This window comes from Zosterops lateralis (assembly GCF_965231275.1).
Source record: "Zosterops lateralis genome assembly, chromosome: 2".
NCBI classification, from domain to species: Eukaryota; Metazoa; Chordata; class Aves; order Passeriformes; family Zosteropidae; genus Zosterops; species Zosterops lateralis.
In genome coordinates, this window is record NC_139763.1 from 83,685,947 (window position 1) to 83,712,436 (window position 26,490).

Sequence of the window (26,490 nt, forward strand, 5' to 3'; positions counted from 1 at the left end):
CAGACTGCAACCATCTCCAAATTACACCAAAGACCAGTGAGTCATATTTAATAACTATGGATCTAGGTTATTTTCCCCATTACTTCTTGAAAACTCCGTTAATTCATCTACAGAAGATTTTAAAATTAGTTATGGCCAGAAGTAAGAGAACCTAGAACAAGTTTAGCTAACACACTTCCAGGGTGGTTCCCCAGTCCTTGGCCTAATGTGGGAACAGAACAGTGGAAGAACATTTCTTTTCCCAGAAGGTCTTTTTGCAGAGGTAAAAGCAGTGTTAAAAAATACTTTAGGATCATCTGGGAAGATGTTTAATCCCCTTTGTGCCAAAACATCTGCTACACTATGGCGATGTGAAATTGTCCTTTGGCCACTTTCAGTATGTACTTTTAGACCCCTTCTATAAATGAACACTGACTCTTTCCGCATGTTAAAAGGGCTCAGATATTTCCCAAAAAGAAGAATGAATTGGGTCGTCTGGCACCAGGTTGCCAGGAGTGGCATTTCAATTAGGACAGCAAAACATCCTGCAAAGCTGCTCCTGTATGATCTGTCTTTTGAGTCGTAATTAATTTTAAAAGAGAAGTTGTTATTACAGCATCCCTGGAAGTGTTTGAGGCCAGGCTGGATGGGATTTACAGCACAGTGGTCTTGTGGAAGGTGTCCCTGCCCATGGCAGGGGGGTTGGAATTACGTGATCTTTAAGGTTCCTTCCAACCAAAACCATTGTATGATTCTGTGATTCTATTAAAAATGATCAGTAGTTTGTGCTTTCTTAATATGCTTTTGTACCTCTTCTATCCTAGTTAATCTGTTTTTTTATTTTCTCCTTTACTTAATTAAGAAACTATTTGGGAGAAGGTCTGTCTTTTCATTCTGTGTTCCAATGACACCATTGCCCTACACAACAGTTCCCAGTTTTCGCAACATATATAAAGATAGCAGGGAAAAATATCTCAGTAAAAAGGAGTTGATTTTGTACACTTTTTTAACACAGGTTAGTGAAAAGTTCCTTAATGGCTTGAAAAAATAGATTTTTAATTTTTCTCCTTTTACAAGTATGGCTTTAAATTTCACAAAAGAATGCATTTATCTGAATTCTAAATGCAAGTTATGTTCAGAAAATATATTCCACTCAAGTTTACTCCAATTCCTGTATTTCATTGCAAACATAATATCTGAAAGCTGCACCATCAGTATATGATATAAAAACTTTGTAGTGTGATTTTACCAACAGGGACTTTTCAAGGTTGGGGGAAGAGAAGGCAAAGTCAAAGCAAAATGTTCAAGTATTTCAAAGTTACCAGAAAAAGTAGCCTGGCACATTAGGAGTCAAACTGAAACAGAGAAAAGGAAAAGCTGAACTAAACATTAAGAGTGACCAATGTCTGCCTAGGAAATAGAGGGTGAGATTTTAAAGTTTGGAGCCCACAATGTTCAGTCCTTAGTATATAATCCCCCTATTCCAAATCAGTCACTAATAGATGTCAGTTAAACTCACAGAATCACAGAGCTAGAGAATTACAAGCTGAGTTGGAAGTGAGCTGGAAGTGTTGTCCAACTCATTCTGAAAGCAGAACTTCAAAGTTGAAGCAGATGCCTCAGGGCTCATATTTTAGAAATAATTTCAGGTTCTTATTATTTTAGAAAATTTTAAACGGAACTTTGAAAAATTTAAATCCAGAAGTTCTGTTGGGTTTAAGTTGAATGCCAATTAAAGCTAAGAAAATCACAATTCTTTCCATAGCACTTCTAACCAAATGTAAGAATCTCATTATTGGAAACTTAGCATTATGAGTTAAACTGCATATTTCTAAAGGGACAGAGGCTTTTAGAGGTCACTAGAAGAGGTAGAAACCCTTGGATGAGAGGGCAGATACTAATTATGAGCTGTGTTTTGCTTGCAACTGCAAAGTTTAAATATGTAACTGAGAAAAGGTTTATTTATCAAAAAAAACACCCTCTGATTTTCGAATTCCTATGGCCAAAGTGAGATATAACTCTTCTTAGATAAGTAGAATACATTGCAATTATATCTGTGTTTGTAAAGATTGAAGCCAACTCATTCAATGATAATTAACATTTCCAACACCATTGAAGGCTTATGTAGTAAAGCAGCTCTGAATATTGTATCTCTAAACAATATATTGTACCTTGTAGAAAACCAAATCATAGCAAAAGTATAATTTTATCAATTCTCTGGGTACTCTCTGTTGCAGTTAGAACAAATTTTATTTTTATTTAGTAGAGTTGGAATAAAGTGCATGCTTGTCTCATAACAGGATGCTGAACATGGAAAGGTATCTTAATTGGGCTTTATGGAATTCAAAGTCTTGATGTCTGAAATTTCTGCAGGCTCTAACCATGGATTAAACTAAACTCAGCTATTCTTCATTTGCAATTTAATCAGTAACAACGTGTTTTGTAAACAAGTGAAAAAGTGCTGCTTTTTTGTTATTGAGAGTTGAGTGCAAAAGACATTGTAGAAAAAATTCTCCCATGGTAAAACCTCACTCCCAGGTGAGTTAATCAGTTTACTCTTAATTGTTTCTCTTTGTTCTCTAAAATCCTCCAAGTTACCTACTAATTCCTATCTATCTTTTCAGTACTTTACTCAATAAAGTATCTGAATAAAAATATGCTTGTAACTCGACTCCAACACTGAGATAAAAATTTTAACCAAACATTTTCTTCTTAGAAACATAGACCCTTGACATTACAGTAAGCTCTACATTTCTATTGCACAAAGAAAATAAAGAGTACTCTTTTATATTTAAAACACAACTGTACTATAAAGATATCATTTTATCATGATCACTTCTACCCTAGGAAAACAAATTTTCAAATAACACAAAAAAATATCCCCTTTGTAGCTATAAACCACCTATAAACATTTTATATAAACAATCAGGAGACTTTGAGTTCACTACAGTAAGAGCATGTATTTCTAATAACATTTAATAGACTGCTTACATAGCCATTATTTTACAATTTCCTTGTGCTTTTTTGAATAGGTGAAGTTTTATACAGTGAAGTGAAGAGAAAAATAATTTTAATCCTTTAATTGGAGAATGAATGCATGAAAAAATTAGGTAGGACAGTTGACTGGGGCAGCAGCCACCAATGTAAAGTAAAGGTGCAAGCAGTACATTTTAAGATAGAACATGCTTCTTTCTTCAGAAAGATTATACCATGGCAATTTTATCTTAAACTACAAGTTGAATTATGACTAATATCTGAATTTACATTCATAGCTAAAAGAATTACATCAATCTTTCCCAATGATTAGGGATATCACAATTTTCTAACTTTAATAAATAATAGCATTTTAATGTATTTAATCAGGATGATGTATCCAGAAGAAACATGTTTCTTAAGGAAAATTATCCTTAGATGCAAAATTTTAAAAATATTTGAAAAGGTTATGAATTCATACTATGACTTCAGGGTCCTGAAGTTTTCTGAATCTCAGTTTCTTGACTCTTTACTGCTGATGACTTCATAAAATTATTTCAAGATTGCCTGATAATTTGCAAGATTACAAAGATTGCTGATTTTTGAGTCTTTAAGCTTGAGACATCCTGGGTCAGTCTTTCAGGGTTGGGAAGCACTTGTAGCTCTCATGATATTCCACTCGAGTTTACTTTAGAATCTTAGAATCATTAAGGTTGGAAAAGACCTCCAAGATCATGAAGTCCAACCTTCATCTGAGTACCATGCAGCCCACTGAACCATATAGCAAAGTCTCATGTCAACTCGTTTTTTGAACCCTTCCAGGGATGGTAGCAATGCCACTTTCCTGGGCATCCTGTTCCAATGCTTATCCACTCTTTCAGTAAAGAAATTTTTTCTAATATCCATCTGAACCTCTCCTGGGAACAACTTGAGGCCATTTTCCCTTGTCCTATCAGTAATTGCCTGGAAGATGCGGCTAATACCCCACTTTGACACAACCTGTTTTCCAGCGATTGTTGGCAGAAACTATATGTAACTAAACAATAAAAAAATCCCAAATATTTCAAGTAAGAAAGTTGTAATGGAGGCAAAACAGCTTTAGTATCATCCAGTGAAAATTTACATTTAAAAAAGTAATATAAAGAGATAAACACTATGAGGGGGGAAAAACAACAACAACCGAAAAATCTCTCAAGGAAGTGAAGAAGAGTCAGATATTGCAAGCTGACCACAGGGACATGTCTACAAAAGAAAGGAAATGCTCTAATTAAATATAACTTGTACTGTCTAGAGATAAGAAATAGATTTCCTCTCCTTCGAAATGCCTGACTTCTTTGTATCATCTCTCCTCCAAGTTACCAACAAATTTCCCTGTTTCTATGAGGCAGATGTTATAAGAACCCCATGATGGTCTCTATGGATGTGACACCTCCTGAAGGAAATACAGAGCATATGCAGCAGTGCAGTGAGGTTAAGGTTTAGTCCAGAAACCAGGGTTAGCACATGATCAAGACCACACATTGGCTCTAAAGGAGGCTATGGGAATGTAGCTGACACTAATATGCAGCACTTTTGCCTTCGTTTTCCAAGAAGGCTGAAAGTGCTTTCAGCAAGGTACCTCTTGGAGCTCTCAGAATTGGCAGGGGTTTGCACAGAAGTGATCATTAGACTGAAGCCAGCATCAGTTCAGGAAACGGTTATAGACAAGTGAACAAAGCTTCACCAAATGTGAGCTAAAATACCTGACCCAACCACCCCCCTCAGTTTTTAAAGTTTATATAATGGAAATGACAACTGACCCAGCACCACAGAGTACAATTATAATTAACAGGAGACTTTTCTGAAAAAACGTCTGTGCTGCCTTGGGGAACAATGTAGGTCACAGCATCAATTAAAAGCAGAACAAACTCTTCACTGCCTCCGTAACACTTATCCCCAAATCATCTTGTTGTAAATTAATGCATTGCTGCATTACATCATGGAAGCGAAAAAAGGCAATAACTTGTTTGAAAACTTATTTCAAGCTCCAGCACTCACTTTACCCCATATAATACATGCAATCAATATGGAATACTGATGCTACCAGTACTTTCCTCAGCTTTGTGGAGCAGAATTACTAGCTGTATATTCAGTTTTCTTTTACCTAATCTGGATATTAATATTAGACCTTTGCAGGAAAGCATGTGAGATTTACTTAATTGACAGTCAAAACCAGCAGTTTACCTTTAATGGTGACTGCAAAGGAGATATAAGATTGTTTAAAATCCTCAGCTTCAGTTTTGAAGCTATAGTGAACACTCTTCTGTGTGGGAGAGTGGAATACAGAAACAAAACACTTCAGGTAAAATGTGTTCGCATAGTCACTACAGTATTTTACCGAATTACTAGTATTAATTACTAATTTTCTAATACTATATCAAAGATGACTCGCAATAGAAGCCACCCAAAAGACATTCACTTTTAAAGAACTGTCCACAGGTAATGTCTTTTTTAAAGTTTTATAAATTCCTGTTTCTTAACAACAAAGACAATTTTCAGCAAAATTCAAGCCAGAAGAAAGATCTTTGCAATAAAGGCTGTCAAGTGTTGCTAACATCTGTGTTTGTTCATGTGGAAATACTGAGCAATATCTTGGATGCAATTAAGTCTGTTGAAGTTTTATTATTTACTTGAATGGGAGGTGAAGCAAATTCTCAGCTTGTAAGACTGAAAGGGCACAGCACTGATAAGCTGGACTGCCTGAGCAGTATCTAACAAGGTTCATGAGAGACCACAAGGGAACATCAAGTGATACACTAAACAAAGGGAAAACAAATTTATAAAGTGCACCTCCATCTCTTCTACTCATGAGTAATACCAAATAATGAAAACTTACTGCAGGCCAGATTAAGACTTCCTGATGCCCATGCAGTACTTTCAGCTCAAAAAAATCTTCATAGAGAAATAATTCTATAGGGGTATATAGGGAAGAGCAAAGACATTTCTGGAATTCTAGGTTTTAAGACTCAAACTCTGCCTATGTACTAACCTGAATTTTCAGATTCCAATAAGGGGTACAGGAGCTCAATTCCATCTTCCCAGGTGAAATGTTAAGCTTATGCAAAGAAGGCCAACTTCTCATTAGCCCGTTATCTATAGCCATAACATCTCAGTGCCAGTGTTAAGGACTGCAATTCCACTGCTGAAGGCTTTAAGGAAATCCAGAATGAAAAAGGAGTGCCCAAGCTTGAGCGAGTTTCCCATTTGAGTGTAAAACAGGAGACAACAGATGCACCCATTCCTCAACAGTTCTCATCAGGATTTCACCAGAGGTTTAGACCCATCATTATTGAGACACTGAATTTCTTTTAGACATTAAAACAAAGGCAGACTTTGCTGAGGAATTAAGCAAAAACCATGAAAAATGCTTTTTGGAAGGCTTCACAATTGAACAATGGACCTTTTTATCCTTGCCTACCTGCACAGGAGAGTCACTTTTTCCCAGGCAATGATACAAGGTAAGTAAGGTGGGAATAAGTGAAAATAATTTATTTTTGGTGCAAGTCAAAGCAGGAAAAGACATGCTACAATGAATGTAGGGAGGGAATCAAAACAAAGCTTATTTTAAATATACTCTCTCTAGGGGCTGATAAGTGCACCTATGGATTTGTAGCTGGGGGACTCTGTTTCTTTTTACCTCCAAGTGTTCTAGAGTGTTATCAGATGAGAACATATCATTCACTGCTCTGAGAATATGTGTAATGGTAGTATAGTAATGAATTTGTTCTATGTCAAACAGAAAGAAAACTACAGTCACTACAAAGTCTCTCAAAGTCCTTTGTAAAAGAAAGGAAAATGCTATTATGCTTTTACAGGTAGGAAAGCAAAGGGAAAGAGAACAAAGCAAGCTGCCCAAGATGACTCAAGAGGAGTTGGAAAAACATATATGTCTAGAACTTCATTTTAAAGGTCACCTGATCTCCAACCAGTTATAAAAAATATGACTGAGATATAGATGGCAGACAGACAGCACTGCAAAACATCAACCCCTCTCAACCAAACCCTGCTGTTTTAATCAAAATTTTGCAACTACAGGTTAAAAATCAGTGAAGGAAAATTAATTCAGAAGTTCATGATCTAGAAGAATTCAAATTTTATCCTCCACACATGTAGGCCAGGAGGTGGGTGTACTGAACTTTTTAATGAATTAAAATGGAAGGAAGTGGGAAGGAAGTAAAAAGGAAATAAATGCTTTCATTAGGCCAATTAATACAGCTCCACATTTCTCCATTTGAACTACTGACTGGGGAAGAAGGTGATAAAAAGCATTAGTTCTATGAGCTGAATCTTCCTCCAAAATACCATCTAACCCCACCTTCCTGTGCAGAAGATGTTTTATCTGACTCGGGACCTCAAAGACGTGGAGTTTAAGGCACAAAGCACCATTGGATCATTGGGATCTAATGTATTGCCATATGTAACACTGACAACAACAGCTTGTCTTAAACAGCGCACACACCTATTTCAGGAAAGCACCTAATCCTGGAAACATATCAGGGCTGAGATCTACTGCTTTCTTTGATGGTTTGTCCTATGTTCTCACTTTTAAAACACCTTCCTAGCCTTGGTTTACACTTACCTTGGTACACATTCTGCTTTTCTCTGCTACTGTGAAGAATCCTTATTCCCAGTCATCCCACAGGAATATGCTGTCATGTCATGTCCCTCTCTGGAACAACTTTTCTCCACTCAATTCTCTCTTCTTTCTTTTGATATTTATTTATTAACTTTATAAATTACAGATGCCATAACCTGGTACAGTATTTCGTTCTACAATCTCACTGTTGCTCTTACCAATAAAACCATCTCCTTACTCTTAATTTTTAGTGAGGATTTTTACATTCAAGTTAAAAATACAAGCCCCACTGAGCTGCCTGTTCTTTCCTCTGGAACATTCCTATCATCTTTTATGCCAGCTGTAGGGGTCCCCATATGTATGTAAGGTAGTCATTGCTTCCTTCTGGCTGTGTAATACTTCTCTTCTCGAGACAATTTTAACAATTTTGTTTGAATGACCTCTGTTTTCAGGCTAGACTGTAACTGGATTGCGCTACTTGTTTACTACATCCTTCTCTTTTTTCCTACTGTTTTGGTCTTTGCATTATTTTCAAATTCTAACATCCAAGGATTCATGCTGCTTTCCAAAGGATTTGTGAAAATATTGAAATATCTTGCCCACACCTGATTATAAACTGTGAAAGACTGTGGAGAGAGACTGTTTAAAGAGGATGCAGTAATAGAACAAGGGAAAATGGCTTCAAAGCCTCAGAGGGCAGGTTTAGCTGGCATAATTAGGAAGAAATTCTTCACTGTGAGAGTGGTGAGGCAGTGGCACAGGTTGACCAGGGAAACTGTGGATGCCCTGTCCTTAGAAGTGTCAAAGTCCAGGTTGGATGGGCCTTTGAGGAACCTAGTTTAGTGGAAGGTGTCCCTGCTCATGGCAGGGAGGTTGGAACTGAATGATCTCTAAGGTCTCTTCCAACACAGGCCATTCTATGATTCTATTTTATGATTCTATGATCCCTCAAAAAGGGTCATTTCTCATTGACTAATGCTTTGAGATGTTGATTTTTCAAGGAATATTATTTTGATAAAGTATGCTGTTATTTATTTTATACCAGATGAAATAATTAAATGAAATGCCTTACAAAAGCCTAAACAACACCTAGGACCATTTGACAAGCAAATTCACCTTCTGGAATGAAGTTTATCTAGTATAATTGCTTTTCTTTAAAACTATGTTGACTGTCATTAATTTCTTCCTACCACCAATTTGTTCTTATGCTTGGTTTTTTAGCTAAAGTCTCCTTAATCTTTCCAATATTTTTTCGAGAGGTGAAATAGAACTAGCCTGCTCTGCAGTATTATTTGCAAAAAGAAAAAAAGGTGAAAATAATAGCATGACACTCACATTCCAGAATTTAAAAAATTCTCCAACAGATCTTTTCAGCCTCCTTTTTTAAGGCTCTTAGGTGAAAGTTACCAAGTAATGAGCCTCCTGCTTTACTTATTTTATCACTGGCAGATGTTGTTTAACATGCTTTGAAAGATTCAGTGCTGTTTGTACAGTAGGGACACTGGATCTCCTACCACCATATGGGCTTGCTAAGGAGCAAACAGCACTTCCCTCCTACTGTGTGCCACTCAGTATTGAAGAGGTATCAGAGCTTTTGTTCATCTTTGCATGACTAAATGACACAATTAATTAAACACTGATTGACTGGCATCATTTCTTAGTTTTGGCATTACAAAAAAAAAAAAAAAAAAAAAGCAGCGAAAATTAGTTAATTCACACATAAAATAAATCAAGAAATAAGCTTTGTTTAACTTTTCTTGAAATCTTAGGAGGTAGAAATTGAGTGTCCAGATATATACTGTAAGAGTTCTTATTCATTATGCTTGCCACTAAATTTATCCTAGGTTGCCACCTTAATCATTACATACTTTTGGCCCTTACATTAAGGAAAATTACCTAGACATCCTAAGCCATTATAAATTGATGTCCAGCTGGCAGAGAGCTGTGCAAGATCACTCAGAATCCTCATCCGTCCTATTTATCTCAGTCTTGTTAACCCTGGATAACAAAGGATAGTAATTTGGACATCAACAATATATCACTTTAGACTACTTTTACCAGAAATATCCCATTAGTGTGCATTATCTTCATATCTTAATCTGCCTTCTTTTTCTCCTGAGACTGCAAAGAACCCAGCTGGCAAACAGCCAGAATATCAAGTTTCTCACACATCTATTATCATAATGGCAGAAGGTCATACACTGAAAACTGAGCACACAAATGCAACATAAACTAAACTGAGTATTTTGATAACAAATTTATGGAGGTTACTATTCTGGTGCAATAGTGTCACTTGAAGTTTTGTTTGATTTGGAGGGGTTTTTTGTACTTCTGGTTTCAATGACAACTCATCTCTTGGGAAAATTCTTTGATTAAAAAACAACAAATAAACACACAAAACCCCAAAACAAACCCCAAAAAGCCAAATCAAACTTCAACAATGCTTTTTTTCTGTCAGGCTCTCTGGGTCCATAAATATGCTTAGTCTTCCTGTCCTATATCCTGGTTTGGTCTTGCCTGTTGCATCTCAGAGTCTCATCGTGCCTCTGCCAGACCAACAGGCAATAAAAAGAAATTTCAAGAAGATAAAGATGAAATTTTCCTGACTGCTTGTGATAACAAAGTCGAGACATTTACACCTAAGTTATTTGACCATAAAGATGTCTAGACAATGGAGAGATAAAGTAATTTCCAGGGCATGATCCCCCTCTATCTAAAGAAGCCATCCAAATTAAGTTAAAAGAATTGTAATCAGGACAGGTCTCTCTCCTTTGACTACCATGGCAATATCCTGCCATATCCTCAAATGTCAAAAGTCAACTCAAGCCACATTGTTTTCTTAATAGCTCAAACTGTTTTCAGTTTGATCTGTATGTAGCCATGGCTTCTTACCTGCCACAGCATCTTGGAAATTATTGAAACATTTGTACCTTTTTTAAAATTTTTTTTTAAACTTGAAATGAGCCCTTTTGTGTGCAGGGAAGCATTGGTGGAGAAAAATTGGCAAAACTATGAAGCAGCAATTCAGAAACTATTTGCTTTCCTCACTTACTTCTCACAGCCAACTTCACTACTCTCACCTGTGTATTAGTCCATTCCATTTCAGGAAAAGGTCCCAGCTGAAGGCCTCTACCTGTGGGATTTTCTTCCTCTTGGCCTTTCTGGAAGTACATAGAGACATCTACTCAGGACACGTTCCAAACTCAGATTTTTCATTGTCTTTGCATATGGGGCTTAGTTGTGTGGGTTTGCTTCCCAGGTCGGTTTTTGGGGGGAGCGGGCTCATTTATTCCCTTGAAGCTGTAAATTGGTTAATACACACCGAATTGCCCAAAGGCTTTATAAAAAAAATTAATTGGTATTATATTATATAAATTAAAATGTGAGTCTGTTAAATTAAAATGTATTAAAATGTGAGTGCATATTATTGATTATTAATATCTATGGACTAGCTATTTATCACTGAAGGAAGAACAAGCAAGTTATGTATATTTTACAATAATTAACACTGTACTACTGTATTTAGGTTTATTTTTAGTATGCAATATCTACTAATTTCAAATAACTATTAGCAAATGAAGCAAGAAGGCTACAAGGAATAAATAAACATTCTCTTGACAGTCCACCTCTTTCTAACTAAAATTAGAACTAACCCTGTTGCTTCTAAATTTTAAAACCCACTCTAATTATCACTATGAATTTATGAAGTTTAACAGTAGGAGGTTATATATTTGCTTTTAATGAACGTCAGGCTTCCATTTTTTTCTGAAACAGAAAATCTATAATGGATTCAGTCTCCCACATAGGCATGAGTCAATGCTATTGTAGAAAACACATGAGTTCTTAACAAACAACAACAGTATGGAAGAGCCCTGCCAGTAAGGAGAGACATAAGGCAAGGTTCTCGGTTTTTGTTGATAGCAAAACTACCATATCTGTAGCTATGCGTCCAGCAGCATTTTTACACAATGTTTAATACACAAGGGACTGAAAAACATTTTTACAAAGGCCATACTCATTATGATGCTTATGTAATGCTGATCCTCATCTAGGTTACTTTAGAGACTTTTTGTTTCTATTTTAATAAAGAATACAAATTTTAAAAAGAATAAAAATCATAGATCAGTTTAGGTGTGAAAGGAAATAAACATCACCTGCTTCTAACACCTCCTACCATGGGCAGGGACACCTTCCACTAAACCAGGTTCCTCAAAGGCCCATCCAACCTGGCCTTGAACACTTCCAGGGACAGGGCATCCACAGCTTTCCTGGGAAACCTGTGCCGGTGCCTCACCACTCTCACAGTGAAGAATTTCTTCCTAATTATCCCATCTAAACCTGCCCTCTGATGCTTTGAAGCCATTTCCCCTTGTTCTATCACGACATGCACTTGTAAAATGTCCCTCTCCAGCCTTCTCGTAGGCTCCCTTTGGGTATAAACCCACTACCTCTTATATAGAAAAGGTAACACTTTTTCACTTTCAACTGTAAGATTAAGTATTTTTTTTAACAACAAGCATAAAACACAGCAAGCATAAAACCACTAGGCCAATTCATTCAGGGAAGTCTCAAAACTCTGTTGCTATAAATAATGGCTAATAATAGTAAAAAATCTCAGGGTGTAACACTTTCCAGTATATAGTCTGAGGAAAAGGGACTTCTGGCTCTGCTTATAAAGATTAATGTTGTCATACAACAGTATTTTCAAGAATTGAGGCTTATATTGATGCTGTCAGTCTGCAGGCATTTAGCTGTGCCAGCTAGGAGCTTCTTTGAGACATGGGAAAATACTGAGAATGGCTTCAGGCTTAAATTCCCTGAGTCACTCTGGAGGGTGCATTCCCACCTCACTGAAGTGGGATGAACAGAATTTTGAATATTCAGTTGAGCTCACACAGAGAGGATTTTTACATTAAAACAATCTAGAGTAACTTCTTTTATAGTGTAACGGGCAGCTGTGGGTTCCCTAACATCAGCACCAAGGCCACCAGGAACAACCACAAAGCACTGTATGGGACAAGTCCACTGGAGCTGATGCACTTTAACCACAGCAAGCTTCTGCGTAGATGTATTTGCTTCTGGAGATTTCTAAAAAGAAATGTGTAGTACCCTCAACACGGATAGAAGAAATGCACAGCAAGCAGTAAGCACATCCCTGACAGAGGAAACACCAAAACCAAAAATAGAGAGTAAGGAACACATCTGCTGAGATCATTAACTGAGGAGGAGCCAAGAGTGAGGTTCTGTTGCAAAATGGCCTTCATTCAAGATATGAAGAATTGCTGTGTATAAGCACAAGGGTTAAAACAATTGTGCTGTAATCATTGGTGATGGGACACCAGCAGAACTGTATCATTTTGGGGCACTTTGTTTTAAGATAAGCACCGAAAAAGCCAAAGAAAATCTACAGAAGAGGAATCTCACAACCTAGGGAAGACTGAAAACAGGATATTGCACAGGGATAGTGATCAGTTGTTTCCAACTAAGAGAGAAACCAGTGAAATCACTCCAAATTTGCTGCTATGAAGAAAACCTTTAACTGCTAGGGTGCTGAAACATTGAAAGTCTCCAGTCCTTTCCATGTCCTACAGGCTTGGGCTTCATGAGAGGTTTATTCCCTAGTAATTCCAGCAATTTGAATTTGGAATCAGATGATTACTAACCAGCTCAAAGCAAAAGGCATATTCCTTGGTGCTAAATTAAAATAAATACATACTTGCTTCCCAGGTAAAATTTTACAATGCCATTAGCAGATGTAATGATTGTAGAAATGTAATCCTCTTCATAAAAAAACATGTTTTGGATAAACTCTACTCAAATGCAAGTAAGGTAGCATTTAAAACAGCATTCTTCCTAAGCATCAAAATGTGAGCTACAAATGTGGCAACACTAAAGGTGAGACTAAGTTTCCCAAATAGAGTTGTCTCATGTCATCAGATGCACTAAGGTATCATTTTGTCTCCAGCTGCTTCTTCAAAAGGGAATGGGCTTCCTTCTGTCATTTCTGACAGCCATATGCACAGCTCAGATCTTACAGGACATCTGAAATAGCACTGTATGCCTATCTTAGACAACTGAATCTCACCCCCAAAAGTCTTTTTTTTAATTTTTTTTTTTTATTATTTTAAAGAAGTCTTTTCTAACAGACATTGTTATTCACACAAGCTATTATTAAATGCAGATATTTTTAAAAAAATATAAAATTTGGGGGATTATTGCATAGAAAATCGAAATCTCCCACTCTTTAACTAAAAGTAAAAAAATAAATTCCAAGTTTCCCTAGATGTTATGAACTACCATAAATCCAAGGATCCAACACCCAAAATAAGTTTTGTGCAAGATCTAGAGCCAAGCAAGTTTCAGTGTTGAAGTACACCAATTTTAGAAGGATTTAAATACTCTTATAGTCTGGAAAGCCACGTTAACAGGCAGATTAAAGAAGAATCAGTTTATTGCCATGGAAAAAAAATTGTGCCTACTAAATACTGGGAAGTTCCACAGTCCAACAAATACTACCTTCATACGAGAACATCATGCAGTATCATAAAAAAATCAGCCACACCCATAAAACTGAGGAAAATAAAGTTTTCTGCTTTAAAAAAGTAATCAAAAAGAAATCTCATGAAAATCTACAGTAGTTCCTGCTAGTCATATGTAGAGGGCATTGAAGTACTGCCATGCAAAGTAACAGTAATAAAATATGAACATAGGGAGGAGAGATGTGCAAAGAAAATGGTAATAGTATTTTTAAATAAAGCCATGAAAAATTGTTGCACTCACAGGAACTTCAATATACTGAACATCTGTGATCACAGTGCTAAGTTCAAGTCTGTTCCTCATGCCAGCGATGTAACTACTATAGATTAATTCCACAGAATTGAGCAGGAGGGCATGAACTTCCATGGTGAATAATTGCTTTTAAACTAAAAATTTCATTTATGTCAGACAATGATAGAAAGGCAAGTTCCGATGAAAAGCTCAAAAAATATATAGGAGGGTACAATTTCCTTTTAAAATTTGAGTCATTCTTTTTATCAATTTAGAACAGAATAATGAACAGCTGATAGCATATTGGAGACAAGTCCAAAAATACTTTTAAAACAGGATTGTGAATGAAATGAAAATTCAGGAGCAGCAGATGGGTTTAACTGCTGTTAAATGTGGAGTGGTTTCCAAGAACATGTTGTATGTAATAATAAATAGCCAGAGACATAAAGTTTCCCCAGCAGTTTAAATCCTGAGCATACAAGCTAAGTGAGGGCTTTCAAGCTTTGGCTCACTGCAACATCTTTACATTTTACCCTTGTCTACAACAGCAAAAATGCTTGTTATTAACAATGTGTGCCAGCAATGAGTGCAATTACAGCAACACTGAGCAGTTTCACAGGCAGGCAGGTTTAACATGGGCTTTCTGAAACAAGAATAGTTCTTGGCTCTGCTTGCAGGTTAATCACATTCAGCACCAGGGTATCCATTCTCACAGTGGATAATTATGCCAGTGTACCCAGTGCCTCAATTTGTGCATACGTTTTACATAATAAACACGTTAGAAACCATCTCCCCTTCCAATCCTTGATCTGGATGTGGGCACTAGGATGACGTATTGCATCTAGGGTTTCTGCAGTCATGCTCTGACTGCCTCCATGTCTCATGCCCTCTTGGATTTAAGCAAAAGTGATGTCCCAAAGGCCCAGGAAAACAGGCAGCAACTTTTTTCTGTTTGTACCTAAACCAGTTCTGGCTTCATCTCCTAATCCATCAAAAAGTGACTTTATTAAGTGACAGCTATGATTAAGTTAAATCTTCTACACTTGCTACCATGTATTATTATATTTGACTGACACAAATACTTGTGACACAGAATGAAACTGGGACTTCTAAACTCACAGAGATGCACAGAGGCACAGACAGAGAAGGGCTCAAGAGAATGACTGCAACTGGCAGAGAATAGAAATCTACATTGGGATCAAACCCAGGAAAAAAAAAATCACTGCTGCTGTCTCCTGTTAATCCAGTTGCTTCTGTAAAAACAAAATTGTGAGGAACTGCAGAAAAGAGCATCACTGGATTCAAGGAAGCCTTTGGAGTTCAGAGCAGACCTACACTATAACATATGCATGTTCCTGCTTAGATGCACCAAGGGTGCTTGTGGTTAGCTACTCGGTAATACCAGTATCTGCTTGATACTGTCTTGGATGAACTGAAGAGAAAGGATTATTAGGGGAACAAATGATAGAAAAGAAAAGTGAGGAACCAAATGAAAGAATCGTATCAGACAAGAGGAGAGACGTCAGACATCCATGTGTGTTACCAACTATAAACTTAGACTTTTGGTAACCTACTACTTTTTCACTGCTGCTGTAGAAAATCATGATCTCTATACTTTCATTGCAGAAACCATCTCTTTTCCAAACTAATTCCATAGAAAAAATATTATATGACTACTGCAAAACCACTTCTCTCTAATCCTAGTACTATATTTCATTCATGAAATGGATAAAATTAAATCAGTCCACTGGTGCTCTTGTGGCATTCAGGGACTACTTGTTTCCCAGGGATCCTTTAAGAGCTTTTTTTTATCCCTTGTCTGATACCTACTGAGAGGCTTAGAAATGAAATTGCTCTACTGTCTAGGAAATTCAGCCATTAAAGTAACAGTCCCCAAAGCATACCTTCCACTCCAATCCAAATATTAACAGTCAGAAAACATCACACACATGTTAGCTAACATCCTTTTGGTCAACCTAACAAGTACCCTTACTAAAAGTTGTTTGGAGATTTCCAGAGCCATGGCTTCTGTCCAACATGTGTCAGCTGAAACATCCTTACTGTTGCTGTCAAATGGATGCAAACTCAGTTGTTTTGTGTGCTCCCTTTTCAAGCTGCACCCTGTCGTGGTTAGTTGGACTTGCTGCAATGCTGTAGCACTACTACTTCTGGAAATGGCTGAATCACTCAAGAAAAGGAGGCTGAGGAACATGCTCAAATTTGGACCCTCATTATCTTCACTGTTAGATGTTACATGTTACATGAAGTCCTGGCTGTTCTGCATAATTCCAGCTGGAATTACAGCTCCTGCCAGGTCAAAACTGCTCTGGGAGCCAGACTCATGTGGTGTGGACATGAGTAAGCACCTTCTGTTCTGCAGTGTACACACAGCCACTTTCTACTATAACTAGAGGTGCACAATGCCATTGCCTGAAGTACAAGTACCCAAGAATTCAAATTATATCAATGATGTATTTTTCTTTTCCCATTTGAAAGTGATTTTAGGGGTGGTTGCTGGCAATGCGAATGTATGTGTTTACAGGTTTCTGTTAATCAGAGCTATCAGAGACAACCACTTCACCAGAGGCACACTGGAATTTGAAAGTGGTGGCTACAGAGCACCACTGCTGATTGATTTGGCAATGGTTGTTCTGAAGGGGGTTTGTACATTGTTTTGACCAGCCATTCAAACAGGGAACTATGGGGATAAGAGATGATACGATTATAACTAATCTTCATTGAAAAGTGCTTAAACACATGCTCAGTAAACTATGGTCTGTTCTCAGCTATTTACCAAGCCATTTGTACTATTACCACAGAAATGGATGATATGCATGACCTCCTTTTTCACAGAAGCATTTTCTGATACAGGCTAATTATTAAGTACAAACATATGGGATTGTCCTCTTTTGCATATTGTAAGATGGTATATTCTGCAATAATTCAATCACTGATACTGAAACAAATTCAATGTATTTTGCACCCTCTCTCATGGGTTGTTCATGCTAAATCACCTTTTTCTTTTTTTCTTTTTTTTTTTTTTTTTTTTTTTTTTTTTTTTTTAACATTTTGGAGATGATTGCAATGTCCAACTCTTATCTGCTCCAGATACTTTTTCCAAAACTGGTAATAAGTGTTAAATATGTGCCACTACTAAATGCAGTCATTTTCCCGTGTCTTACCTTGAATCTGCTCTGGCAGTCTCTGTGCCTGTCTCTTTTGAGACCAGACTGCTTATTAAATTCCAGTTATTAGGAAACAGATTTAGGCTCAGGACAATTTTTTCTACCAAACCTTTTTCAATTGCATGAATGACTTTGCCTACAAACAGCAGCTCTCTTACAGATTTATATGCAGTTTGTGGGTCATAAATTTCACAAGCAACAAAAAGGTTTTATTTGTGAAAAAGTTAAGGATTTCCCAAAGCAACAGTTTGTGGTCAGTACTAGCTTAAATTGATTTCCCAGGAATAGGGGCATGAGATATTTGCACCCACAATGTAAAGTCTTCCTCTTTATTAGAGCCAACTGCTTGGCCCTTATCACCTGTACTGCCAAAGCCTTTTTCAGGCTTCGCAGAGTAGAATAAGAGGATTGAAAGAAATTTAGCATTTTAATTATGGAGATAATAAGTGAAATAAGATCCTCTAATTCTCTCGGCTTCCCAAACTCTGTAGTAAGACTAAAACATTAATATTCCTCTGTTGCTCCACCCTCAAAGAAACCATGTACATTAAGACACAGGTGTCATTATGGATCAATGAGACGAAGTACCAGTATCCCCCAAAAGCAAATATATCACAGAACTAGTTCAGCTTCAACCCAGCAGCCCACTTTGTTCCAGAGAGCATCTGGTCATGGTTTTCTAACCTTTCTTGGTCCTGCTGCCTGTGAGGATATCACAGATGTGCTTCCTGGTGAAAGATTTTGGTTGTCCAGCACAACTCAAATAATTATAATAAAAAAATCTTCCAGGGTTGGAAAAAGCATTAATGTACTGTTTTTCTAAAGTATCTATTGATATATCAAGCCCATAAAATTTATCTGGCACAAATTTTGACTGAATTATATTTCCCTTCTTTTTGCTCTTACCAAAGCTAATAACTGTGCTTGCTCTGACAGCCCTCAGGGAAAGGATAATTTACTGAAATGTTCGAATGGGAGACTGGTCTCCTGATGCCTCTAGAGACTGTAGTCTCAGCTCAGCATGTCGTCATGCTCATCAGCTGAGATGTTGGTGTTTATGCCATTTTAGTACCAGAGAGACCTGTCTGGCCCTCAGCTATCTGTGGAGAAAGCCATGGGTTTCCTACAGGCATGGTAACATATCAACCGCAGACATTCTGGGGGATGTCTCAGATGGTATCTAAAATGCTGATATCTAAAATGTCTGTGTCTTGACAGCTTTATTAACCCTGAAGGATATTTTTCCAACCTCCACTCTGCTTCCTCCATTTTTAGGGGTCCTCTTGATGAGGAAAAGTATATCCTATATTTTCCACTAGTAAAAGAAATAAATTTTCCTTAGTACCATTACAAATGTCTTCCAATGTGCTGATCACCCAGCTAGTTCAACACTTCTTAATGTGGGGATTCCTAAGTAAACTCTGCTCTTCAGAGACCCCTCTCCCTGTCTAGCTTTTACACACTGATGTACCCACACCTCTATAACTGCAATAAGTCCAGCAACGAACACTGTTACAATCACTAGTAAATTAACTATCCAGTATTCAAGGCTAGCAATGAAAACAACTATTTTTGGCAATGTAATAGCGTGTGTGCCACATCCAAATTCATAACTGTCCCATTTACTTCCAGTTCAATAGTGTATTTCTCTCCAAATGAACTGCTACTCATTGTTCCTGTGAGGATTAATCTGAGAAACACACATTGTGGGTCTTGCCAACTTTTGCAAAGCGATATAATCCATCCTCCTTCTCACATCTTTCCTTTACTGACACCCAGTGGGTTGGCTTCTGTTAACTAACTCTGCTCCTCAAACTCCACATGCTTTTTGCTGCAAAGTTGTGATGCCGTACACAGCTCTTCTCTCCTACAGTGTGAAGGATCTCAATTAGGACATAATTGTCCACCCACTACTCTGAGTCCAAACTTGGTCTTTCCTTTTGTTTATCAATTCTTACATCTTTCCTTTCAGATTTCTTAGTGATGTTCCTGAGCTTTGTTTACCCTCCCAGTCACAAGAGCGGTGTAGGGATGTGACTTGGGCATGCTCAATCCCTCCTCCACTATTTAGTGCCACGGGAAAGCTAAGCAGGCTTGATGTGCTCTTGGAAGAGCTCCAGCTGAATAACTGGCAGAAAACAAAGGCGGGGTGTACATAACACAGAGCACAGAGTCAGCACATGTTCGTGGGGCACACTGAGGATCAGCCCCACTGGGAGCACAGCAGAGCACGCTCGTGTCTCAGTGCACTGAGCCAATGGGATCTCTCATCAGAGACTCAGCCCCCAGAAATGTCACTCACAGCTTCCACAGCCTTCTGTATCTCTCACTAAAGCCACTATTCATATTCCATGCTTATGGGGCAGCGACCATGCCACACCCTTCTTTCCTTCAGTTTTATAGTCTTTTTGGCTGAGGCAACAAAAACTATCAAAGATACTGAGGACTTCAACCCAGCAATTGTTAGAAAAGGATCTGGATTTTGCTGGCATTCTCTGCTTGCAAAACTAGATTGGTGTCACTTTCACTATCCTCCACCTTCCAGGAGAATTCTAGCCTTGGTGAGGCAGGCTTTGAAGTGTTTCGCTCTCCTGCTCTGTGTATTTTCCTCTGCTCCTTTTAACTCCTCCTCTGAATCCTGTTCAGCAATCCCTTTGTTCTGACAGCACTTGCAAGAGGGCTCTTTTATGCCTGGTTTCATCTAGCTGGGAATAACCACAGAAACCTGATGTCACCTCCCCTGACCCAGAGACTGTGTCTTACTGACATGAGCACAGAGGTATCCACTGATTATATCAGAGAGAACTAATCTAAAAAAAGTTTTTCATTAGGCTTATTGCAAATATATCACACCTGATTTTAAGGTTTAATTTCAAACCTGTTCTTAAAAAAAAAAAAAAAAACCAAACAAAAAAAAAACATAACTACAAATAAAAGTAAAGTAATTATGATAAAAGACATCTGGGGATTTTAATTGTGCTGTATTTTCAAGTGCCTTCGTGGCCATAAATATACATTTTTGCTTTTGTGCTATATCCAAGGAAATAAAATATACCAGTTCAGAATTTTGTTGGCAGGAAATTTCTATGCTTTTTAATTTTGGCAGGATGCTAAGTATTAGATGCTAAATATTATTTGACCTCATGACTCATAGAAAAACAATGTGTACTGAAAGCACAGAAATAATTGCTCTGCTTCAGTATGTCTAGCTTCCCTATACTTAAAGGCAATTCACCACCTGAAGACATTTCCAAATTGAATTGTTCTAGCATTTAATCCTCCACCCTCAATGACAACAGGATAGAATTTTTCTGAGGTTTCATTCTTAATATTTCTCAGTTCACTTTAGATGAATTCTTAGTGAGTTAATACTTACATCTGCTTTATCTACTCACAGCTCTTCAATACACTGAATGTTAATTTCCGTCCTTAGGTTTGTATCTTGGGGACTTTAGAAACCTGCAAATCTTTATGTTATTCTGTGTGTCTGCTCAGAATATATTTATACACAGATTATGCTTACGGTATGTAAGTATAATGTCTCTTTTGACTTTACACAGCAGCTCAGCAAGAATATGGTCATATTCAGTAGATGTGAGGATGTGTATTTGTTTGTATAGGAAAAGTTTTACACCTTCAGTTCTTCCTCTAAAGTATTAATCCTCTTTTAGAGCCACCACCTTGAAGAATTATGTCACTGAAAATAGTGTTACAGGCAAGCACAGGGGAAAGGAAAAAAAAAAAAAAAAAAAAAAAAAAAAAAAAAAAAAAAAGAAGCTGTAGTTTTGAAAAGCATTTTACATAATACCTGTAAAGCTCGCGACCAGGAACATGTCATTGATGGAATCTCAGGGTAGTCATACAAATGAACAGTACCCTTTAAATGCTTTCACCATCTAGACATGTTTCACAAGGGTATAATATGTGGTGGGTTTTTTTAATCACAAAACTTCCCTTTATTCACTCTGTCTACAAAAAAAGAGCTGAAATTTCTTACAGCTGTTGGTCTCTCCCCACATCAGCAGTTAACACCTCCCTCCCCTGATCATCAGGCCACCTTGCTCTTTTAAGAGAGTGATGGCTGATGGGGACATTTTGGAAAAAAACTGAACATGAGTGAGGTGGGAGAAGGGAATGAAGAGACTAAGACAGTGTTTCATGGGTATTCCTCCTGGAAATGCCATTCCTTCAGGTGATATGGTAGGGTATCACCTGACAGTTACTCTAGGTCAGGACATCATGGGGACAGTTCTGCTATGTCACCAGACCACTGCACCCTCCCATAATCCTTGATGGATAGGCAAATAATGTCTAACTTCCTTGAAAAAATAACTTCATGGGTGAAATTAGCTCTGCAGTGCTAAGGGCTAGTATTAGAGTGCAATGTGTAACTAAATCTTTGATAGTAGCAAGCTTGCTTGAAAAAAATGGATGCCAATTTCATCTTGCTTGCTCTTGAGATTCATGGCTGCAGGGTGTCTGTCACAATCACAGCTAAAGCTGAACAGTGATAGATCAGATTTATGACAAGGTTCAGGCATTATGTTTTAGCAGGAATACTTATCAGACTGGACAGAAATTAAAAATCTCCTCTATGTTTTAGCACTTGGCTGGAGAAATAGCAAAAATAAATTACTTTTAAGATCACATTTCTGGTCTGATTAACATCTTCCTGACCAGCAAATCCTAAAACATTATAATGCATGACCAGAATAATGCATGTTCCTATTTTACACAAACACACACACAGTGCACACAGGCAACAGAGTTAAGGTTTCCATGGGAACTTTACCTCCAGATTTTTTGGATTTGTATAATTAAAGTACAATGTTGTAATGATTCAGTTTTGCCTTGTAATTAATTATGTTCACATTTTCTTTGGGCGAGAACTCTGTTTATCTGATAGGTATAGCCCAATGTGATAACTTTATTCAACATTTCCAAAAGTTGGTTTTCTAAGCAGGGGATATTTTAAACTTGAGTCACTGTGCAGAAATGACTACAGTAGTACAGAAAGCACTGCATCAGTGTTCAACCAGGTGGTTCAGCTGCTGGTAAGGTAACCTCCATGGCAGCAATGAACTCAGCACAAGCTCTGACACTGCACTGCAGGATGTGCCAGCCCTGACATAGGCTAATGCTGAGGTATGGAAAGAAGCAGAACACTTCTGGGACTTGATTTCTCCCCTCCAGCAGTAGCCATCACCCCACATATACTCAATCCACCATGGGGAACACCAGCAGTCCCCAGCCTTGCTCTCCAGGGTTGCTCTCAACTCATGGTTTCTTGGTTCATCTCTCTTCTTTTCCAATGCTCTTTCAGGTCAAGTCCCACGTTCCCCTGGGTGTTCCTAAAACTTGAGTTAGCTCTGAGCATAGGAATACACTCAGACTCCTCGCTCTAAACTTGGGCTCTGGGTTTTCAGAAGAGCTGACCTACAAACCTCATTGATATTAATGACTGAAAGTGTGCAGCAAAGAGCATTCGTCAACAAGTCATCTGGATGAGGGGTTTTGTCAGAAGTTGCATGAACTTATCAGAAAAGAAGAATGGTCCTTGGAACTCTTTGTCTTTTCAGTAAAGGGACACTCAACCTTTTGTGCTATCAACCATTAGAGCAAGACACACTGAATAAGCAGCAGCCCTTCCTCCCTATTTGAACATGTTGCTTCCTCCGGAGACCTGGACCTTGCCATAGGCTGTTTGCAAAGCAGAGGATACTCACACTGCGAACAGAGAGATCATTATTGATCTAATTGCAGTCATGGGCCACAACTGACCCTAAGAATATGAGCTTCAAAGCCTGTCTTGGATACATATGTACAGAGACTGCTGTCAGTGCTGAAGACATGGAAAATGGGCTTTCAGAAGAGCCAGCTCACTTATTGAAGGGGAAAAGAACTTAAAACATCAAGTTTTTGGCATGGTAATTAAATGAGATCCTACCATATATATGTCCATATTGAGGAAGGAGTTTAGTTAAAATATTCAGTATAAGTCTCCTCCCTAAAGGAATAGCACTTAATACATGTTAAAATATAATTGTATAATTAGAACTCAAGTGTTTGGGTTATGTAAAAGGTGCTGTAGGCGTATCAGCTTAGACAGAGGTAATTAGATCTTGTATATTAACATTTTTCCCTTAAAGGGATAATCAGCAATACTTATAGTAGTAGAGATACTCAAGCCTAGAAGCTTAGTGGGAAAAGGTACCTCCTTTAGTCCTCTGGTTGCTTTGTTCCTGCCTCTGTCACTGGCTGGACTGGAAGAATATTTCTGCAGTAGAGTACAGTCCCCTCTGGGTGCCCACACAACGGCAGTACTGCCACAGCTCTTGGTGAAATCAGCATAAAACTGAATCGCCTGCAAACATCAAACATTGTGCCAAAAATAGGACTAGGTAGTGGCATTAAATAATGCAATACCTGGCCTGTATATTTAGTAATGGGTCATGCACTGAAGCCACAGAAGAAGCCTGTGGCAGGGCCAGGATTAGAAGAAATCAGAGCTCTATTGTCTCCTTGAGTCAACGGTTAACATTTTAGAGATAAGAGTAAACAGCCCCACACTACTGCTTAGCTCAGTCAGCCTGAAGGGTACAATAACAACAAATATGGTTTTACTCACAGGAGGCTGAATGACAATCAATGGCACTACAGCTTTGGAGTATCCAATTGAAGCCCTTGAAAAATCAAGTGGGTGCACAGGAAGATAGGCTACTATGCCATCACAGGATGAAGATACAGGAATGTTATGGATTTCTTGGATTTTCAAATACATCGTAAAGTTTTCTAGAGAAAAGGAGCTTTTTATTTGGAAAACAGAACACTGCACCTTTACAAAGTAGAACAGCAGAGCACAAATTAAACTGGTTTTGGTTTGTAGCTTTTTTCTTTTCAAGATAAAAGAAATGTACACTTCCTCAAGCCAGGAAAACAAAATACAGCCAAACAAACCACCCACACACAAGGACTACTCCAGGTATTTTCTAACTTTGTTGCTGTTATCCGTGCTTGTCTTTCATCTATACAAGAAAAACATTCCAGGAAAGAAATTCCAAGAAGAAAACCCAGACTTTAGGCTTCTCATTGAGAAGTTTGTATCAAACTTTGGAATCCAACGAAAATCTCAACTGAAATCAAAAGAAGGTTAATCCAAACAAAAAATATTTCCCCAGTTTCATATTTCTCCCTTCACGCCTGCTGAAGACCTCCCAATCTCTACTCTATACTATGTGAGAACAGTACAGATACCTTGTTTTTAGGTAAGCCAAAGCCTCTCTTGGTACCTGAAGGGTTTTCACTTTGTTCCTAAAGCATCAAAAGATCAAGACTTGTGGATTGAAATAGCTGGGTAGCCTAAACAGAGATCTCTCTTCAATGTTTATCTGCATTGATAAAAGAGGCAAGAAGAAGGAAAGAATTGTCGCCAAGACCCATAGGACCAGCTCCCTTGTCCTCCCTTATTTTGACCCACAACCATGTATGTGACAGAGATGGGCAGCCCATTTCCAGAGGCACTCCCAGCACAAATACCAAACAGCTCAATATAATTTTTCCCTAAGGATAGTGACTAGAAGTTCTCAATACACTTAATATAAGATTTTCTTAAATGCAGATATTTAGAACAAAAAATATATAGCAATTGTTACAGAGCTCCTTAAAATAATTCCAAGCCTTTTCCACTTGCCAGTTTTCCCAAGTGCATCTGTTCTGAAACATGTTTTCCATTGTGGGATTGCACCTGAACCTGATCTTTGTAGACAGCAGCTGAGCACAACAGTGCACTTTGGAGCAGGGAATAGCAGCGAGTCAGTGTGTCTCTAAGCAGTCTGTGCCCTCCTTAGGGGTCAAGCAGTAGCTCAGAGCAAGCTGCTAAATGGTTGTTTGCATCCTCTCTGCAGGCAAGCAGAGTGGTGTATCTACAGCCAAAGAGGCGAGGAAAACAGCTGTAGTTGATAGCAAACACTGCCAGAAGGTCACCACCACCTGGAGGGTGCTTGTTTCAAACCAAAAAGCTGTCGAGCTCAGGCATCTCTGCTCATATTTACAGCATTTAATTATAGCTCATATTTTTAGCATTAGCAAAAAACACATTGGAAAAAAAAAAATAAAGTGCTTTGCTTTTGTTTTGGGACCTCACCTGTTAAGCCATAAATATGAACCTATAAGGTCTTTTTCTTTTAGGAATGTCATTGCAACTTTAAGCATCATTATATAATCATGTGTCGGACATTGAATTATTCTACTTGTACACCATAGGTTCCAGCACACTGTTATAAAGGGGAAAAATCACTTCATTTTCAAAACTTCACAGACAAAACGTAATCTGAAGAGTTACAAGTTCAAAAAAAAGTTCAGCTTTTTCCAGTTTTCAGCACCTTCTCTTTTGTCCTGCTACAACTTCATTATTTTCTTATTCTTTGCAGTACATGGCAGTCTTTTTGAATGAAAAGAAACCCTTCCACATTAATCACAACAGGAAAATGAATTTTGCTTTGCAGTTGTTGAATGAAGATTATCAGAACTTTTATTCTCATGAAGAAGATAACAATATAATAGCTAAGGAACACTGATGAAATGTGTTTATTCTAATTTATCAGTGTTGCAAACCATGACTTGTGCTCAAAAGAGCTACCTAATTCATGACTGCAGTAGTCCTCTTTGGTAAATTTTGTGCCCTAAATTCAACTAAAATCCAACAGATACCAGGGGACCACATGTAGTGTTATACGTAATACTCATTTGATGCTTTGTGGAGATATTTTATGATAGGAAAAGCAAGAGAAGACAGGGCCTTGTGCCCCTTAAAAAAGAAGCAATATGTTCAGACCAAATTACCAAATTTCTTTAGGTAGCAAGTCTGACTGAGGCCTGAGAAAAGCATTTCAATAGAAAGCTCTAACCCTACTTTCTGCAACAAAACTCCACCAAGGAACAGAGTCTTATTAAGTGCTGTGCCTTGGTCTT

The 26,490-nt window shown here is 37.8% G+C and overlaps 1 protein-coding gene across 9 annotated transcripts in view; it reads right to left on the reverse strand.

Annotated features, from left to right (window-relative positions):
• DLG2 (discs large MAGUK scaffold protein 2) overlaps positions 1–26,490 on the reverse strand; it is a 986,985-nt gene that overhangs the window by 580,571 nt on the left and 379,924 nt on the right. The window contains exon 2 of one of the 9 annotated variants that reach the window (XM_083854324.1): positions 10,648–10,728. The exons of the other annotated variants lie outside the window; for them this stretch is intronic. Within the exon in view, the coding sequence (XP_083710450.1) occupies positions 10,648–10,728 (81 nt within the window). The remainder of the gene's footprint in view (positions 1–10,647; positions 10,729–26,490) is intronic. 9 annotated transcript variants of the gene reach the window in all.